This window comes from Ictalurus punctatus, chromosome 10, assembly GCF_001660625.3.
Source record: "Ictalurus punctatus breed USDA103 chromosome 10, Coco_2.0, whole genome shotgun sequence".
Taxonomy (NCBI): domain Eukaryota; kingdom Metazoa; phylum Chordata; class Actinopteri; order Siluriformes; family Ictaluridae; genus Ictalurus; species Ictalurus punctatus.
Window position 1 is genome coordinate 2,367,062 of NC_030425.2, and position 21,652 is coordinate 2,388,713.

General features: G+C 38.6%; 1 protein-coding gene across 1 annotated transcript in view; it reads left to right on the plus strand.

The window, feature by feature from the left end:
* The first annotated feature begins 343 nt into the window (after window positions 1–343).
* Window positions 344–21,652, plus strand: part of zdhhc13 (zinc finger DHHC-type palmitoyltransferase 13) — a 34,265-nt gene continuing 12,956 nt past the window's right edge. Inside the window, exons 1-9 of the mRNA XM_017477682.3 lie at window positions 344–504; window positions 6,330–6,526; window positions 10,001–10,123; window positions 12,351–12,428; window positions 18,506–18,650; window positions 19,196–19,260; window positions 19,722–19,884; window positions 20,973–21,098; window positions 21,214–21,347. Coding sequence (XP_017333171.1) covers window positions 481–504; window positions 6,330–6,526; window positions 10,001–10,123; window positions 12,351–12,428; window positions 18,506–18,650; window positions 19,196–19,260; window positions 19,722–19,884; window positions 20,973–21,098; window positions 21,214–21,347 — 1,055 coding nt within the window. The 5' untranslated portion in view covers window positions 344–480. The remainder of the gene's footprint in view (window positions 505–6,329; window positions 6,527–10,000; window positions 10,124–12,350; window positions 12,429–18,505; window positions 18,651–19,195; window positions 19,261–19,721; window positions 19,885–20,972; window positions 21,099–21,213; window positions 21,348–21,652) is intronic.

The window sequence follows — 21,652 nt, forward strand, 5'->3', positions numbered from 1 at the left end:
AGTCAGTTTTAGTGCGAGATAGACCTCGCGCTCACCCGCTCACCTGAGCTCAGGATCAAACCCACAACCTTTAGTGCTCTAAGACCATAAGCTCCCTGATATGTTGTATGTATGGCTAATAATGCATTTCGACTTATGAAAAAATAAGTCGGGATCTTGAGATCACAAGAAAAAAAATTAATCATAGCCTTTCTGGACTTCCGTATTCTTCGGTTACATTGCACACACTTTTTTTCTTTACTTTGGTTTTAAAACAATGCCTAGAATTTCAACCATGTGCGATTAGTAGGTAATGCGACACTCCACCTGCGTGATGGTGCTGGAAATTGACCAATCAGAGTGATAGAATCGTTTCCGGTATCCAGGAAGTTGACACAAACTCGGCTCAGTGCAGGTTCGCTTTAGCCTTAGCGTTAGCTTTCCTCACAGTTTTGATATCCTTTAAGTTTATATAAACTGAAACATTTGAATGCAGTAGTAATGGACTGGAAAGAAGGCGGTGGGGTGAGTGAGTTTACATTCAGTAGTTTCGTTTAAAATATGTTGTGTTTAGTATGTGAGCTAACATACTAAACTAGCTAACAGAGCTAGTTCATTTCGAATTCAGCCTTGTATTCATTTAGCTAGCCTGGCAACTTCTACAGTTACTTTACGATATTAATATTAATTTAACAGACGCTACTTAATTATGAGAAGTAAAATACTCCACGTTAACAAGCTTTGAGCCCAGAGTTAGATCATATTGACAGCAGACAGCCAAAGTAGCTTATTATTTGGCTGTACTTTTAAAGTAAAATAAACAGTACAGTTTGTAGTAAAAATAAAAGAAAGAGTACAATCATAGCCAATTTAAACTGAGACCTTTAAAATCCAGATTACCGAGCTGGCTAAAAGAGCAGTAGCACAAGGGAAAGTTGTGCAGCACATTTGAAGACATGTTGTAATATTCAAACATAAACTGCCTCTTAAAACTTTGGTTCATATGTAAACAGTTGAAAATTTAAACGAACTACTAATTAATATAATGCGGGGGGGCTTCTGGTTTTTATATTCGATCATAAATTTGAAGAACTGGCACCACATTGCATCACAACATTTCAGTGTACACAGCACAGAGGTATTTGATGTTGTAACAATGCTATAAAAAAAGAAAAGATAAGGCAAGTATTTGACCGTTTGTGGGTTATGTTTTTGTATCAGCTGTGCTAACTCACACTTGTGTGAACACTAGCTGTGTCTTTGACAATGTATCTGTGACACAGGACAGTAGTGTTTCAGCTCCAGCACATTTGTTTAGGAATTCAAAACAGTCTCATTATGAGTTCAAACAAGAGGAAGCCACATTAGCTCTGGACTGGACTACATGAGTATGCCAGAGAGTGTGTAGGAGACTGACCTGGTCAACAGGCTTTAAATACATGAAATATCTTTCATGGTCACACTTATCAGCATCAGGTGTGCTAATAATCACACAAGTGTTTTGTTAAAAGGGTGTTAGTATAAAATTTAATATCAAATTACTTTCTTCATTTAAAAGGTATAGAATTTTAAATGAATCTGCAACAAATAAACACAGGTGTGGTCAGTCAGGAAAGACATGTTTGGTGCCTTTAGATTTTCACTCAGATTAAGAGGCTAATGTAGTTAACAAAGACATAATTTGGCTCAAAAATATTAAATTTATGTTTTATTTATATAAAAAAATATTTATATTATTATTTAAATATTATTTAATTATAAATATTTATATATTATTTATATAAAACAATGGACATTGTTACAAAGCAGCTTTATAGAAATCTGGATATGGATGTAGGAACTCCCTGAGATGACATGAGGCAGAAACCTGGAGAGGAACCAGACTCAGAAGGGAACCCTCATATGATAATGTCATTACTCTTACACAACTGTATACTATGGAGTCATTCAGTGCTGAATTAGTTGACATTTTCCTCAGTACGGGCTTTGTTTTGGATTTTTATCTTTTAAATCTATCCAATTGAAGTTATGCACTATACACGAATCAGCCATAACATTAAAACCATCTGATATTGTGTAGGCACCCATTGTACTGCTACCATTGGTGTGTATGTGAATGGGTGAATGAGACACAGTGTAAAGAGCTTTGGATAAAAGCGCTATATAAGTGCGCCATTTACCATTTTACTGCCAAAACAGCTCTGAGACGTTAAGACATGGACTCCACAAGACCTCTCGGGTGTGCTGTGGTATCTGGCACCAAGACGTTAGCAGCAGATCCTTTAAGTCCTGTAAGTTGCAAGGTGGAGCCTCCATGGATCAGACTTGTTTGTCCAGAATATACCACAGATGCTCGATCAGATTGATATCTGAGGAATTTGGTGGCTGAGTCAACACCTTGAATCCTTTTGTCATGTTCCTGAAGCATGTAAAAGCAAGTGATTCATCAGACCAGGCCACCTTCTTCCTTTGCTCAATGGTCCACTGCCCATTGTAGGTGATTTTGGTGGTGGACAGGGGTCAGCATGGGCACTCATTGTGTGTTCTGACCCCTTTCTGTCATAGCCAGCATTAACTTCTTCACCAGTTTGTGCTACAGAAGCTCTTCTGTGGTATCGGACCAGACAGGCTAGCTTTCATTCCCCATGGGCATCAGTGAGCCTTGGCCACCCATAACCCTGTCGCTGGTTCACTGGATGTCCTTCCTTGGACCACTTTTGGTAGGTATTAACCACTGCATACTGTGAATACTGTTTTGGAGATTTTCTGACCCAGTTGTCTAGCCATCACAATTTGGCTCTGGTCAAAGTTGCTCAGATATTTACGGTTGCATTTTTTTCCTCCTTCCAATATATCTACTTTGAGAACTGACTGTTCAATTGCTGACAAATATATCTCACCCCTTGACAGGTGCCATTGTAATGAGATAAACAAATCACCTGTCAGTGATTTTAATGTTATGGCTGATCGGTGTATAATGAATGAGACTTGGGCAAGTGCAATCTTTAGGCCATCCACCACAATCTCACCACGAATTAAGTAGAAGTAAAGCACCAGGAGGGATCAGGCCATAACTGCCATTTAAACAGTTAAGATATCAGAAGTATATATTTCGTATATATTGTATTTATCTAAGTATATATAAAAAAATATATGATTACAAATCAAGTATATATTTTTTATTTATTTATATACAGGGCTTGACATTATGTGGTTGTCCTTCAGACAAGTACATTTGTCATTCACTTGTTCAAATAAAACGTTACTTGTCCAGAGAGAAAAAAATCACTTGTTTTTTTTCAATTGTTATGTAAATATAATTATTTAGAAGTTATATGCTTTCATCAGTGTTCTATCAGCTCATAACACCTTACTTGAGTCATTCAACTGTAAACAGCACCACACCAAACAGTGATGTGGGAGCTGTTAACAGCACTGTTGCGGTCCTGGAAAAAAAGCAAATTCATACTTAATTTTTCAAATCATGTTTGCCTTCATTTTGTGCTGGTGGCGTTTGCTTTTGTCATGGGACAGAAGTGTATCATGCCTGAAGGTACTTGTCCCCTTGACTAATGAACATGAGCTGTAATAGAGGAATACTTCTCACTTTCTTAAAATCACATTGTAAAAATATTAGCTATTTTTCTAGTTCTATAACAAGTTGTTTTAAATTCACCAAGATTTACATGCTCAAGCAACATGTCAAAGTTTCTATGTTGTCTAAAATTCCAGAAGACTACTTAATAGTGCATATGTAATAAACTGGATTCTCTGTGGCAGAAAAGTAAACTTGCATGGCGTACTGATGTAGTGTTTACTACAGTGTTTACTGTAACATTACAGCAAGTGTTGTTGTGAACATGACCTGTCAAACTCATCTCTCTGGGTAGGGATAAATTTCCTCTTCCTTTTATTTTCATATCCTGAGTTAGATTCCGTGGTCCTTTTTTATTTATTAATTTTTTTGTTTGATTTCTTTACCAGGCGCTTTGCCGGGTTGTAGAGGCTTGAGTATATAATTTCTTTTTAGAAAATGAAGACGCGCTTCGCTGCTGTTGCCTGAGATGAAGTCGCATCGAATTCTGATTGGTCAACCTTGTTGACAAGCAGCCACTTGTTTAAACCTAAAATTCTCTTCCACTTGCCCGACCAAAAATTCACTTGTCCTGGACAAGCGTTAATTTAATTCAGTTTTTTCCATTCAGTTTTAGGAACCAGACTCAAAAGGGAACCCAACCTCATCTGGGCGACACCGGATAGTACAATTATAAATAATTCCATTCTATAACTGTGTGCTATACGATAAAACAAAAAGTACAACTGTGTAATCAGGAAATTCACCACAGTCTCAACATGAAGTCTATTCCTCTGAAGTCATGAACTGTCCACCAATGGAGACCCAAGTGCAAAGTCTGTTTGTGCAATTGTAGTCCAAAACCGTCACCGCAAGTGCAGTCCCAAGACACCGCATCAAAACTGCCCACGTAAATTGCAGTCTAATGCCATCCCCACGGCCTCCAAATGTGTCCACAGGCTGTCCATATGGGGCCATCCTCAGCAACAATGACTGGCCTCCAAGCGACGAGAACTCCAGAAGCAGGGCACCAGGAAGGCATAAAGCAGAATGGGTCAGGCCCACTGCTATCCCAGGAGCAACATGTGTGGCGCTTGTTATTGTGACGATTAGACATTGGTATCATCGGTCTTCGCAGGTGTTGTCATCTGGAATCTTCGTAGAGGCTGATTCTGAGCTGGAGCTCAACATTCACTGATTAGAAATTAGTAGAAAGGAAACAAATAGAGAAGGATTAGCATGGCTGCTGTTCATTGCATTTCAGGCGGAGATGACCATGTGCATTTGCTATCGTTTTATCAGACATGACTGGAGTTGGGATGTAACGAGAACCAATACTTCGGTACCAAGTCGGTACCCACATTCTTAAAACGTACTTGTTTTTCTGCAGTAGCATTGGTATAGATTTTAATGAAGGTACCAAGGTTGCAATTCTTCCGGACCTGATTGGGGCAGAAAATATGTGCAAGTGTTTTAGTCGGACCACAAGTGGTGAAGAAGAACAACAACAACTACAAGCACCTGGAAAAAACTACAGAAGTTTATCTCCGCCCCAACTCATTGAGAGGAAAGGTGGTAGGAGTTAAATATGGAAATACTTGGCATTCGAGGCGGATGACAGCAAACATAATTGATGCTCTGAAGCCGGTGTGTAACCGATGCTATTGTTCACTTCAAACAAAGCGAGGAAACTCCTGGAATTTGGCGAAGCACCTGAAAGATGGTCCTATAATATGTTTGTTTGAGGCAGTGTGCATTGTGGCCGTGAAACCAGCTAACATTATGCTCCATGTAATGTTGGCGATAGCCAGTTATTTGTTAACGACACTAACACATTGCATTGTTATAAACTACCTCCTAATGGGTCACCATGCATCGCCATTCAGCCCGTGTCCTGTCAGATAAATGTAGCCTAATGTCATTAATAATTATTCAAATGTTCATGCTTTTAATAAATCTTTTTGGCCTGCCACAATATCAGTGAATTTAAACTTATGCTTTCATTCAGAGTATAAGGCGTGCGTGTGTGTGTACCTCCACTTTAGCCTCCCCTCATTGTCAGACAGTGTTTGATAACTAAAATATCCCCCTCTCTCTTTTTGCCAGTATAAGCCAGAGGAGGATGTCCTCCAGGAGAGTTTTTAATTTAATTTTTATACCACACCGTGGTATCGACTTTGGTATTGAGTATCGTGTACTTTTGGTGGTATCGGTACCGACTACTAGATTTTTGGTATCGTGGCATCCCTAGACTGGAGTACAAGGTTATGAGATGCGTTATGTGAATGCTAGGCTAAAGAAATGTGTCGTGCTGATATATTTATATATTGCATAAAAAAAACTTTGAACTATTATTGTTCAAATTGCTTTTAATGTCAAATTCTTCAAGCTGAGAAAGGACTGAAGGGCACACCTCCTGAGTCTGATACTCATCCTTGAGGAAGAAAGTGATTTGGCCTGAAGATGGCTGCTGCTAATGTTTTAGCTATTGCTACCTTTTTGGTTTTTCATGTGAAAATGTTTAATCTGACCACAATAATTTATTTTTAATGTATAACATTTCAAGCAATTTCGGCGGTATTGTTTTTGATCAGACTAAACTTATGATGAGTTGAGACAGTTTTGAATGAAAAGTTTTGTTTTTGTGTTGCACAGTGGTATATCTGATGGAATAAACTTGAAGTTTATGTTTAAGTTTAAGATGAAGTTTATTCCATCATATCTGATGGAATAAACAGTTATTGGTAGTGATTTAGTCATTATTTTTCTTCTGCAGTGTCACACTCACAGCCATGGTAACGATGGGCAAAGCAGTCATGGTACACACGGAGCACATGGTGGCCACTCACATAGCTTTATGCCCAGTTTCCCGTTTCTGCAGAGGAGTGAAGCCATGTTGGACCCCACACAGCAGCCAAAGAAATACACACACGTTGAAGACAGCAGCAGCTGGGACATTGTTAAAGCCACACAGTAAGCTCTGCAAACTCATCGTTCTTAATAAATATGAGTATGTTTCAATGATTTACTTATTGGATATTTGATCATGTTTATTTTCCACTGACATAATTTATGCTGTGCTTTTTTGATTGAGAACACAGTTCTTACACGAGAGCACGGGTCACAAGACATAACACATGCTACCCTTTGTAAATATGAGCAAAGAAGGCTGTGAAAAATTCTTTATTTTTTAATCTTTTGATAAAAAAAAAATCACAAAAATACTCTGCTCTCATGGATATCAAACAATTGCAAAAAAAACCAAAAGGTTTATCTAAACAAATCTTTGTTAAATAGGTGTGCAAAAGTTATTGGCACCCCTATGAATTCATGTGAGAAAAATATATTTGAAGTATATTCTCATTGATATTTTAATTTATTTTGTATACCTGGATGATTGGATGATAAGGAACAGGAAATTGTTCAACCATGACTTCCTGTTTCACAGGGGTTTAAATATGTGGTAACGCAGGCCAAATTCCCTTAGTCATTCATAACAATGGGTAAGACCAAGGAATATAGCTGTGATGTGCGGCAAAAGGTTGTTGAGCTTCACAAAATGGGAAGCGTCTATAAGAAAATAGCAGAAGAATTGAAAATGGCCATTTCCACCATCAGGGCAATAATTAAGAAGTTCCAGTCAACTGGAAATGTTATGAATCAACCTGGAATTGGACATGCGTCTATATCGTCTCAACACACTGTGAAGAGGACTGATCGAGTGGATAAAACATCTCCAAGGATCACAGCTATAGAATTGCAGAAGTTAGTTGCATCTTGGGGTTAGAAAGTCTCCAAAACTACAATCTGAAGTCACCGACATCACCACAAGCTGTTTGAAAGGGAAGGGAATCCACCACAATGGATTTGAAATGAAAGTCAAGATGTAATTGAACTGTAGATTTTCAGCTTTAATTCAAGCGTTTAACAAAAATATTGTATTAACTGTTTCGGAATTACACCAGTTTCACAGGCTCAAAAATAATTGGACAACTGACTGATAAGCAGTTTCATGGCCTAGTGTGGCATGTTTCCTCATTATTTCATGGCAATTTAAGGAGATAAAACATCTGGAGCTGATTCCATGTGTTGAATTTGCATTTGGTAGCTGTTCATGGAACTCTCCATATGTAGTCCTAATAGGTGTCAATGCAAGTGAAGGAGGCGGTCAATATTCGTAAATAGAAGGAATGCACAAGTGTGCTCAGCAACACCAAAAGACCTGGAAGACCATGGAAGACAACTAAATTGAATGAATTTTTATATTGGTGAAGTGAATGACTATTTCCTTGGTGAAGTCAAGAACACTCTCCAGGAGAATATTACATTCACCTTCATGAATGTGAATACAGATTTACCTCAAGATGCAAACCACTGGTAACAGGCCAGTTTAGACTTTACTTGTAAACATCTACAAAAGCCTGACCAGTTCTAGAATAGGATTCTTTGGACAGATGAAACCAAGATTAACTTGTACCAGATTGATGGGAAGAGAAGTGTATGGACAAGGAGCGGGAGAGCTCATGATCCAAAGCACACCACATCATCTGTCAAACATGTTGGAGGCAGTGTTAGTTCATGTGCATGAATGACTAAGAATAGAACTGGATCACTGGTGTTTATTGATGATGCGACTGATGATAGATGTAGCAGGATGAATACTGAAGTGTATAGGGCTTTACTTTCTGCTCAGATTCAGTCAAATGCTGCAAAACTAATAGGACCGTGCTTCATAGTACCGATGGATGACCCAAAACTTGCAAAAGCAAGTGAAGAGCTTCTTAACGCAAAGAAATGGAAGGTTCTTAAATGGCATAGTCAGGCACCTGACCTCAATCCAACGGAGCTGCTTTTCACTTACTGAAGACAAAACTGAATGCAGAAAGACCCACAGACAAGCAGCAACTGAAGGCAGCTGCAGTAAAGGCCTGGCAAAACATTTCAAGGGAGGAAACTCAGCATTTGGTGATATCCATGCGTTCCAGATTTCAGGCAGTCATTCCTTACAAAGAATTAGCATCTAAGTATTAAAAATAATCCTTATATCTATAATTGTTAGTTTGTCCAATTACTATAAGAGCCTGTGAGGGTCTCTGTAAACACTAGCTGTTATTCCTAAAAGGTAAATGCAATATTTTTGTTGAACCTCTTGAATTAAAGATGAAATCCAGTCACATCTTGACTGCTTCATTTCAAATCCACTGTGGTGGTGTACAGAGGCAAAATTAATTAACATCGTCACTGTCCAAATACTTATGGACCAGACTGTATGTGGAGACCTGTCCATCACGCCTATATATACTTGCTGAACATCCCGTTCCAAATGTAGTCAGTCCGTTGCTGTTATAATAATATCCACTCTTCTGTAAAGGCTTTCCAATAGGTTTTGGAACGTGGCTATGGGGAATTGTGATCTGTGAAGGACACATGTCCACTCTATCCTTGGCAAATCATGTCTTCATGTATTTTACTTTGTGCACAGTGGCACTGTCATGCTGGAGCAGATTTGAGCCCCTTAGTTCCATTGAAGGAAAATCTTAATGCTACATCATACAAAGATGTTTGTTACAATTGTGTTACAACAGTTTGGGAAGGAACCACATATTGGTAAGGTGTCCACAAACTTTTGGCCATATAGTGGAAGTTAATTTTTATTCATGCTGCCTTTTGCAGTTATGGTGTTAATGAAGCTTACATATCTTAAAATTAGCATTTAAATAAAACATTTTTATTGTTTTGTGAGCGATCACATGCGTTTAATGGGTGCGGTTTAGAAGCATCTGCCAAACCGATAAATCTAAATGATTATAGGTGTGATATTTGGATTTGCATAATTCATTTAGACGATCTTTTATGCCAGATATACCTTGTACTTTTCACACAATTGATGATTATTTACACATTTGGTTGTGTTCCTTCCTCCATAATATGTTGTTGTCTATTCCTATTTTATTTTTGAGTATCTTATATGTTTGAATAATGCTAAACATATTCATTCATTCATTCATTCATTCATTCATTCGTCTTGAGTAACTGCTGTATCTAGTCTATCTAGAGATGTGGTGGATCCATAGCCTAGTTTTTGCACACTGAGAGTTGTGCAGGAATACACCCTGGATGCCAGTCCACTACAGGGCGTGAACACACGTGCACTCACACACGCACTTATTTTCATTCCGAGGGGCAATTAATATTTACCAGTTCAACTAGCAGCATGTTTTGGAAGGTAGAAGGAAACCAGACAACCCAGAGGAAACCCATGCAAACACTGGGGAAACGCATGGAAAATTCTGCACAGACAGTAACCCAAGCTCAGGATCAAATCGGGAACCCAGGAGCTGCTCAAAACTACTTGCTGCACCACACTCCACCACTATGAATTCAGTTCACACACTAGAATTTCAGTGCACATTAACAAAGAGCTAAATATGGTTTGCTGTTTTACAGGTTTGGCGCATTTGATCGGTGCAAAGAGCTGGTCGAAGCGGGTTATGATGTTCGACAGCCTGATAAAGAAAATGTCACTTTGCTGCACTGGGCAGCCATTAATAACAGAGCAGATCTCATCAAGTAAGAATTCATCGGTCTGTCTGATTTTAATGTTTTATTTTAATGATTTCCTTCATTTTGAAGTGTAAAGTTGAGGGATGAACATTTGTTTTGGCTTGACAGTGCACTGAACATGCTAAAGAAGCTGATTTAAATTATACTACCAATCTTTATTGGTGTTAAAATATTCAAATTGTGAATGTTTACTTTAATTTGCTAAAGGTTATAATGCTAATAGGTTAAGGTTAAAGGTTAAATAAAAGCTTTTAAGTTATATATTTACATTTTAAAATTTTTAAATATTATATTTTTGTTTGGTTATGTAATTTTATAATTTTTGTTTAATTCTAGCTGATTGCATGGCTGTATGCTGTAGTGCTAACAGGTTAAAAGGTTCAGTAGCACAAAATGTTTTGTAGCACAGAGTAAAACATTTAAAAATGTTTTATTTTATTAATCTATTTAAAATAATTGTTAGTTTAGCTTTGCTTCAAATTAACATTTTAAGGCAGATGAGTGATGGGAATTGACCTCAATAATGTTGGCTCAGCATTTGAAACTTCTTAGATATTTAGTGAGGATGTAAAGCATACATACAGTAAAATAAGGAGGAAAGCTTTAATAAAACCTTTATTTCTTGCACAGTTATCCCCAGACAGTGCCTTTTAATGCTGGTAACATTAGAAGATGGATATGAAATTGATGGATAATGTGTATATTTGTTATTTTCAACAAGAGCATCCATGCCCTCTGGTCCAATGACATGGTAGAAGGATTCCTGTGTGTTTCTGTCTTTTCGAAGAGATGTGAATACATTTTAGATTTTTAAATTTGTCATTCCAGTTCTGTTTGACTCTCTCTTAAATTACATCTGACTCCAACTGTCAATTTTTTAAAATTTATTTCCTAGTTATTTGTAGATCGTGCCAACCGCACAAACTCGCCAGTCTTGGTCATTAGCCAGAGGTAATTGACTAATACTGTTTAGATGGCCACCCATGCTTGCCCTTTTTATCTAAAAAGTACTTTGTTCAGTCCCCTTATATAGTAACACTTCATTATAGAAACATTATTTTAGTCAGAGGTCATGACCACTAAAATTTACAGAGCTAGACCAATAATATCTAAGTTAAAATTAGCTGTATATAATCATGCCATAGCTTCCTATGTACACTTAACTAGAAAAAAATTACAATAACCAGAGGTTTAGACTTCACCCTATTTAGACTTGGTCGATCAACTTCATGTTGTCCTCAACGAGAATTCCATATTGAGCCTGTACACACGAAGTACACTTAAATAAAGCCAAGTTGTTAGCCTGGACTCTAATAATTTATTTAACCAGGTATGAACACATCCAAGTCCAATAATACTACTACTACTACTACTACTACTACTAATAAGAAGAAAGAATTTCATTCAGCATTACTCAAGATAATTCAAAACATAACAATGCAACATAAGGAAGTCAAAACTTGCATACCTGGTAGAGGGAAAAACTACACACAGCAATTGTGCAGGAGATCTGTCTACAGATTCCCTGAATCTTTGGCCAAGTCTCCCCCAGATGCTCTGTGGGTCCACCAAATGGTGCTGTTTGTGAATTTAATTTGATGCCTATGGAAGGATTTACCAGTACCTTATTTACATACAGGAAGTAGGATATGCCTTTAATGACATGCAATATCTTTCCAGACGCAGTGAGACCTTTTGTATGACAGCAAACATGTATAGTCAACTTCTTATTTACATTAAAACATGTTATGCATATAAACATTGGGTGTGTTTAAGGTGATCTTAATACAGAGAAAGAGAAGTGTGTGGGGAGAGAGGAAGAAGGAAACAATGTAGTGAGGATTTTCAATCTCCACTCAGCATGATGTGCTATTTCAGATGGAGATGCTAATTCTGTGTGTGAGAGAGAGAGAGATACAGAGAGACTGTATAAACAGTGCATTCAGAATCTGCAATCAGAATGAATTTATTCAGTGAAAATTTTGCATGTAAACATATGTAGCTAATGAAAGAGCCTTTTCTCCATTATAGTCTGAGCCTTTCACTTGCCATTTATTGTAGCACAAGACACTTTCTTTTTAGTGATACAGTGCGCTTTATTAACGTTATTTTTATCTCTCGAAGAACATTGAATTAATATTTATCGTCGCATAGAATATTTTTTAATCACAGATGCGAGTAAAATTGTTTCTCTGTACAGCCCTGCATTATGTATTGGATCTCTGTGTTGCAGGTATTATATATCTAAAGGTGCAGTTGTGGATCAGTTGGGTGGAGATTTAAAGTCTACACCTCTCCACTGGGCCATAAGGTAAATTATATATACATACACACGCGCACACACACTTACTGTGTTACATTTTTATGACTTAATAAATGCAATACAGGTCAGTACAACTACAGTAAATAAATATAGCCTTAAGCGGCTATCTGTGGGCTCCAAGCAACACACAGCACTCCTATACTTAACACACATACTCACAAAAGTGAGTACACCCCTCACATTTTTGTAAATATTTCATTATATCTTTTCATGTGACAACACTGAAGAAATGACACTGTGCTACAATGTAAAGTAGTGAGTGTACAGCTTGTGTAACAGTGTAAATTTGCTGTCCGCTCAAAATAACTCAACACACAGCCATTAATGTCTAAACCGCTGGCAACAAAAGTGAGTACACCCCTAAGTGAAAATGTCCAAATTGGGCCCAGAGTGTCAATATTTTGTGTGGCCACCATTATTTTCCAGCACTGCCTTAACCCTCTTGGGCATGGAGTCACCAGAGCTTCACAGGTTGCCACTGGAGTCCTCTTCCACTCGTCCATGACGACATCACGGAGCTGGTGGATGTTAGAGACCTTGTGCTCCTCCACCTTCCGTTTGAGGATGCCCCACAGATGCTCAATAGGGTTTAGGTCTGGAGACATGCTTGGCCAGTCCATCACCTTCACCCTCAGCTTCTTTAGCAAGGCAGTGGTCGTCTTGGAGGTGTGTTTGGGGTCGTTATCGTGCTGGAATACTGCATACTGATCATGCTCTGCTTCAGTATGTCACAGTAATTGTTGGCATTCATGGTTCCCTCAATGAACTGTAGCTCCCCAGTGCCGGCAGCACTCATGCAGCCCCAGACCATGACACTCCCACCACCATGCTTGACTGTAGGCAAGACACACTTGTCTTTGTACTCCTGGTTGCCGCCACACACGCTTTACACCATCTGAACCAAATAAGTTTATCTTGGTCTCATCAGACCCCAGGACATGGTTCCAGTAATCCATGTCCTTAGTCTGCTTGTCTTCAGCAAACTGTTTGTGGGCTTTCTTGTGCATCATCTTTAGAAGAGGCTTCCTTCTGGGATGACAGCCATGCAGACCAATTTGATGCAGTGTGCGGCGTATGGTCTGAGCACTGACAGGCTGACCCCCCACCCCTTCAACCTTTGCAGCAATGCTGGCAGCACTCATACGTCTATTTCCCAAACACAACCTCTGGATATGACGCTGAGAACGTGCACTCAACTTCTTTGGTTGACCATGGCGAAGCCTGTTCTGAGTGGAACCTGTCCTGTTAAACCGCTGTATGGTCTTGGCCACCGTGCTGCAGCTCAGTGTCAGGGTCTTGACAATCTTCTTATAGCCTAGGCCATCTTTATGTAGAGCAACAATTCTTTTTTTCAGATCCTCAGAGAGTTCTTTGCCATGAGGTGCCATGTTGAACTTCCAGTGACCAGTATGAGGGAGTGTGAGAGCGATGACTGACACCAAATTTAACACACCTGCTCCCCATTCACACCTGAGACCTTGTAACACTAACAAGTCACATGACACCGGGGAGGGAAAATGGCTAATTGGGCCCAATTCGGACATTTTTACTTAGGGGTGTACTCACTTTTTTTGCCAGCGGTTTAGACATTAATGACTGTGTGAGTTATTTTGAGGGGACAGCAAATTTACACTGTTATACAAGTTGTACACAAGTTGTATTGTAGCAAAGTATCATTTCTTCAGTTTTGTCACATGAAAATACATAATCAAATGTTTGTAAAAATGTGAGGGGTGTACTCACTTTTGTGAGATACTGTATTAACATACTTATTGAGCTTGTGATGTGAAATGCCTACTGAAAGTTGATTGATGGTCTTAGGAACTTCCACTATATTTTGGAATATTGCTGTAGGGATTTGTTACGCAAGAGCATTAGTGAGGTCAGGCACTGATCTCAGGCAAGGAGGCCTGTAAGTTTATGCATACAGTAAGCATTCCAGTTCATTACGAAGTTGTTCAGTCGGGTTGAGGTCAGGGAACACTCGAGTTCTTCCACCCGAACCTTCGCAAATCATGACCTCATGGTCCTTGCTTTGTGCACAGAGGTGTTGTCATGCTGGAACAGTTTGGGCCCCTTTGTTCCAGTGAAGGAAATGCTACAGCATACGGCTGACATTTTACACAATCATGTGCCTCTAACGTTGTGGCAGCAGTTTGGGAAAGACTTACATATGGGTAAATACATAAATTACATAAATTGATTTTAGGGACAAGATATTTTTATTGTACTTTCACATTTAAATAAACAGACCACTGCTTTCACATCCATGTTGTGCTACATTCCTGCTATACAAATCTTTACATCAAATTATACTGATCCTTAAAGTGCATCATCTCGTAGAAGCAAAATATAAATAAAATTGTACCCAAAATATAGGATGAGTAAAAATGCTATCAACCAAATGAAATATGCATCAAATTTAACAATATGCAACTAAATGAAAACAATTCAGGCGTATGCAGAATAGGCAATAACGGTGTTTACAGGAGGAGAGATGCAAGACAATTTCTTTTAGGAGATTACAAAAATTTAGGAGCACAGTTGAAGTTTAGTGAGGGTTTTTTTGTTTTTTATTTTAAGAGATGGTAGCGTTAATGTGACACAGTATAACACACAAGTAGGCATGAGAGAACTTGAGCTCTTCAATTATGACAGAATTTAGGAACACAGTGCGGGATCAATAAACGATAGCGGTTGTGAGATCGGGAAGTTGAGAGAAGCAGATGATGTTCAGTGTTACTCATCATCATAATGGCTTCTCTGCAGTATTTACACACTTGTTTGGTTAACTAAGGATGAAAAGCAGTGTGCAAAACTGTTGCTCAGTGTAGATGTATTTTGGACTTCCTGTAGTTTTTATTCCGATTGTATTATACAACTACGAACAGGTCACTCGCACCGGTGCGAATAAATATTTAGTCACAGTCGCACAAAGTACTTCAGCTGCAAATGCGAGTGAAATGCTCGCACTGTAGAGCCCTGAGTTTATCTGCAAAGTTTTTCCCGTTCGGTGTGATGAGGTTTAATGTCCCAGACAACCTCTGTAGTGCCATTTAGCATTGTGCTAGTGTCATCATTTCTCCTCGTGCAAGCGCTGGAGCTCGCAGAAAAACTGGCAGCTCAAGTGCTAAAACGCTTACCCTGTTTCCGGGTTCTGGCACTACAAAATGGCGTCATCCCTGTGCCGCTCTATGCGATTGGCTGTAAGTGTAGGAAGCGCTTGATTTGAGTGGAGAAATCAGCAGAGTTTTCTATGAGCGGAGGACGAACTTTAAACATCAATATCGCAGTCAATCATGTTCATTTAATCGTGGGCAGTCAAAATCGTAATCGCGATCAATATCCGATTAATTGTGCTACCTCCGAGGTAGCACAAAGTATTGACAAAAAGGGTGCCAATAATGTTGCACACCTATTTTTAAGAAAGATAATTTATGTTTGGATGAACCTGTTTTGTTTGCAATTGTTAGATATCCATGAGAGCAGAGCATTTTTGTGAATTTTTTTAACAAAAGGTTCAACAATAAAGAAAAATTTTTCCCCCAGCCTTCTTTTCTCATATTTACCAAGGGTCCCAATGTTAGTGGAGGTCATTGTACTTTTGGCCATATAGTGTATATGTGAGAAGATTGATGTCAATATGTAAAAGTGCTACTGAGATGTGCCCTGCAAAATTCATTTGCAGGTTATAAACGAACCATTACGCACATCAGAAATCCTAGAAACAAGTTGTTGTTTTTTTTTTGTTTTTTTTTTAAACTGATCTCTCTGTGCTGTGATAAACATTTCATCATGGTTGGACAAGAAAAAGACGCAATTTATTCAATTTCCAAGAGGCCAACATCCTGTTTGGCAAATTACAAATCTGTTACATGACAAATGGAATAAAGAGAAACAGGCATTTTAATTTGAGCGGTTCAAAAGTCCTGAGCAGTTTTATGAATTTGTAAATTATAGTGCCACCTAGAGGTGAATTTAGACAAAACTTCTTGGAGTCCCTTAGGATGAGTTCCTAAGTTATTTACAGCTATTTGTTTATTACCTTGAATATAGTTTTATTAGTCAGAATATGGTCACACCTTTGCTGAGATATGCCCTCACTTCCTGTTAGGTGACTTCATATTTGTTTGTGTGTTATGGACAAAGAGAAACAACTTTTCTTATGGTTGGTCTCACAATGCTCTGTTTTGGTGATGGTGGCGCTAGAGGGCTTGACTTGTGTACACCAAAAATACTGTGAAGGTAGCTGAGACTGTTCTCTATCACTGTACCAAATTTCATTAAAAATTCGATGAAGCTTTCTATGGGCTGCCATAGAAACCTTTGTGGAATAATAATAATAATAATAATAATAATAATAATAATAATAATGAGCGGAAGAAGACGACTATATCCTTTGGTACTTGGCCCACTAATAATAATGTCAGTGATGGGGAAACGTAGTTACTGTACATTACTCACAAGTAAGTCTGGCATGAAGGATTTGTTTCTTTTGATGCTTTTTTACAACAAAATCCCTCTCTTCACCACTTTCTTTTTTGTGCACACTTCTGGAAATTCAGTTCTGTTTGTTGCATTCTCTATTTTTATCCACACCCAAATAATACCATAATATAAAATCACTATTTTGAATTACATTATCTATAATTAATTGTTACATAGCTGGATTATGTGTTAGGATGAAAACAAGTTATCTAAGAGCTCATCAATTGGTAAAATGTCCTGAAAGAGAACCAAATCCCCTTTGCTTCCAAAACACTGCAGGCTTTGCCTCTAGATCCCTTTCAGGTCCTGAGTATAATTAACAGGACTAATTAAAATGAACTAAGGTTGAGGCGAAAGTTTTCATGCACCTAGGCTAAAGATATTCAATTTCAGTTTTTCACAACACCAAACATTTCATGTTGCCATTCTCTATTATTCTTTTGGAAAGTCAAGTAGGACATCTACTTTTCATTTCAGAGGTAATTTTCAAACAACAGTTAGAGACAGATTAATTTCAGCTTTAATTCACTATATCAGAATTCCAGTGGGTGTAAAAGGGCCTATATTTAGACACCATGCCTTTTTGCCTTTGATGACATGGCAAAATCCAAAGAACGCAGCGAAGACCTCAAGTTCCTCATTTGGAGCAATTTCCAAACAACTGAAGATACACCTAACTGAGTTACACTAGTTCTGTCAGGATGAATGGGTAAAAATTCTAGCAAAGTATTGTGATAAGCATGCGGAAGATTTGAAAAAGCGTTTGTAGTCTTTGCTATTATTTTGAAATGACTTCATATGGAAATAAAGTAGATAAGCTAATTGACTTAACATCCACTCCCCTCCTAACATACTGGAAAGGCAAAGCCAATTCTTCTGTTTTTGCTCTACACTAAGGACTTTGTGTTTGAGATCAAAATATGAATATTAGATGATGGATCAGAATTCCAGCTCTCATTTCTTGATATTTGCATATTTAGATGTGTTAAACAACTTAGAACATGGGTCAAGTGATCTAAGAATCAGAAGGCCAGACTGGAATTCGCAAAGATCAGCCACAAAAGTACCCAAACCAAGATTAACCTCTACCAAAGTGATGGACAGGCCAAAGTGTGGAGAAAAAAGGATCAGCCAGTGATCCAGAACATACAAGCTCCTTGATCAAGCATGGTGTAACGGCTTGGGCTTGCACGGCTGCTTCTGGAACAGGCTCACTAATCTTTATTGATGATGTAACTCATGATGGTAGAAGCAGAATGAATTCAGAAGCCTACAGAAACAATCTGTCCTCCAGTTTACAGAGAAATGCATCCTATTCATTGTGCAGCAAGACAATGACCCAAAACATACTGCCAACTCAACAAAGAACTTCATCAGGGGGAAAAAGTAGAAGGTTTTCGACTGGCCAATTCAGTAATCAGACCTTAACCCAATTGAACATGCATTTCACTTCCTGAAGAGGAGACCGAAGGGAGAACCCCCACCCCCCCAAAACAAGAACTGAAACTGGCTAGAGCAATTGCTACTATGCTTCATAGCTCAGGCTTGTTATCTGATGTGTGGTGCTATTTTCTCAGGCAGGGTCACTTGCAGATGGTGATCCAGCTGATGCGTTATGGTGCTGATCCATCTCTTGTGGACGGAGAGGGATACGGTGGCCTTCATCTCGCTGTGCTTTTCCAACACATGCCTATAGCTGCATATCTGATGGCCAAGGGTCAGGTGAGAGACGCACACTTTTCCACTAACTTGGAGCTGGTATGTAATCTGGAACTAATTCTGGAGATTCCACCACAACTATAACTAACTCTCAGCCAGCACAAAATACTCAACATTTTCAGCAGCCACTGTTTAGTTGAAGAGCTGAGATCAAATCAAAATAAGACCAAAAGCGCAAAGGATGTATACACAAATGACCGTTAACACCTGCAACAGGTGCACTCCATATCCTACTTCAGTGATGTTCCCAGAGTTTCACCAAGCTTTATTTTTTAAATTGTATAATGTGATGTGTTTTGATTTTCCTTTCAGATGATATCTCTGGTTTGCTTTTAGACGGTATATTTTTTGCACAGCTTTGCAGAAAATTCTTATGATCAGTTATAATGAGTCCTGCAAAGTAAGATAGAGTAGATGTGTACAGTGAAGTCAGTACCACAGTGAGGATCAGCATGCACATAATGGTGATAGATCAGTCAAAAGTTACTAGTTTTACAAAAGGATTATATGCATCCCTACATCATTCCACATTGTACGTATATTTACAGGAAGTAGATGCTCCAGATGCAAATGGACAGACCTCACTGATGCTGGCTGCTCAGAAAATTATTGGGTAATATTATTTGCTTTTTGGTATCAGCTGATTTTGGGCTTGACTAATAAATGTGAAGTGCCTGCTCAGCAAAACACCTATAACAATTATAGCTATAACTATAACAATCCTTAAACACCAATAACAATTTCCAAAGAAACAGAAATGCACATTTCCTTAAGAAAATGCAGAGTGAATGCACAGCATAAGCAAATTCTCCAGTGTTTCAAAGCTTGCTAGGGTTTTGCTCGGTGGTTGCTGTGCGCTACAATAGCATCAGATTCTGTTTTTGGAATCTGGAATATGTTTTTGCTTGAAACCTACTCTTAAATACATTAAGATCTGTAAGATATCTCTTGGTATTAAAAATTTATTCAGAATTCAGCTAATAAGACATTCATTTAAAAGCACAATGAACTTGGTTTTAAATGAATCACAGAAACGGATCCTGCCTGCTTTGTTGTGTGCTTTGTTTATGACAGGCCAGAACCAACAAACTTCCTGCTACGGTGTAACGCATCAGTGAACGCAGTAGATAAGGTGAACAGGAACTCGCCACTGCACTGTGCTGTGCTTGCTGGTAATATTGATTCCGCACACATCCTCCTGGATTCTGGAGCCAGCGTGGAGCTGCAAAACAACAGTGTGAGGAATAACTATGATCCAAATTAAAGTTAATTGCTGTAATATTAAATGGGTACTTCACCCCAAATATTTACATCAGACAAATAATATAAATACAGTTTAAAAATGCTATAAATACTGATGTTAAAAGTCAGTCTCATAAATCAGTCAGTCCCATAAATATTTGACACTGAGATTGGCAAAGTTATTGTTGTTTTAGCTGCCTCTAGTGGTGTTTAAATGAAATAACATATGAGCTCAAATTCAGACTTTCAGCTTTAATTTGAGAAGATATACATCTAAATCAGGTGAACAGTCTAGGAATTACCAAGTTATAGTGGCATTTTGCCTTCAGCAAGTGGATTGCATTTTCGGTTGGATTCAAGCAGCGTAACTTGGTCATTACAGAACATTCCACTTCTTTGCCTTAAAAAGTCTAAGGGTTATTTCAAAGTATGCTTCGGGTCATTGTCTATTTGCACTGTATGTGCACAATATGACCAAAAGTACTTGGACACCTGACCATCACACCCATATGTGGTTCTTCCGCAAATTGTTGTCACCACTTTGGAAGCACACAATTGTATAGAATGTCTTTGTATGGTGAAGCATTACGATTTTACTTCACTGGAGCTAAGGGGTACAAAACAGTTCCAGGATGACCGTGCCCCTGTCCACAAACCGTCCTCCATAAAGACATGCCCAAAGGTTGGATGGAAAAACTGAGTGGTCTGCACAAATCTCTGACCTCAACTCCACTGAACACCTTTGGGATGAATTGGAATGCCACCTGCGTGCCAGTTGTTCCCTTTGACATCAGTGCATCACTGACCTCACAAATGCTCTTCTGGTTGAATGAGCACAAAGCCCCACAACCATGCTCCAAAATGTTCTGGGAAGCCTTCCCAGAAGAGTGGAGAGGGTTAAATTTGGACTGGCATGTTCAACAAGCACATATATTTGGACACAAACATTTGGACATATAGCATACTTATGAACCAACAACCCCCTGTTAGAACACTGTTGGAAGTTCCACCCCATTTCTGTTGATTGTGCTTAAGATGTTTCTACATAAGTAAGTGTGTGTGTGTGTGTGTGTGTGTGTGTAGGGTCAGACACCAATAGACTTGGCCCACCAGGTGCACAGTCCTCTGCTGATTCACATGCTGAATGTGGTGAAAAATGAACGCAAAAAATCAAACATACGTTGCTTGAGATTCCTCAACAATTACCAGGTACGTGCGCACACATGCAGCCTGTGAGATTCTGTGTTTTTGGGGGAATATTTAAAAGGGTATTTATGCTGCTCATTTATTTATGTGTTTGTGTGCATTTGTCTATGTCTCGCAGGCCTTTTTACAGTGTGTCTTCAGTGTGTGTGTGATGTGGGCTGTGGGAGCCATATTAAACATAAGTTCTGAGTCATGGCTGCTAAAAGGAGTTCTATTGGCATGTGTGCTCGCTATGATCAACCTCACCTGCAGGTACACACGCACTCAGTGCAGATACTTTATATCTATTTTTAAATGCACAAAACAATTCCACTTGTGTGTGTGTGTGTGTGTGTGTGTGTGTGTATATAGTTTTTTTTAAAATCTGTTATTTAAATATAATACTTTCGCTGAGGTGTTGGTTAACTAATATTAGCTGTTTAACTGACCTACACATTGTAATGGTAGCAACCTTATTTAATTGCAAACTAACATAGCAAGACTGCTTTAGCAAAAGTAATTTCTAATTGGCACGTGAGTATGGCAGATTCGTGGCCAGCATGTTATTATTTATTCAG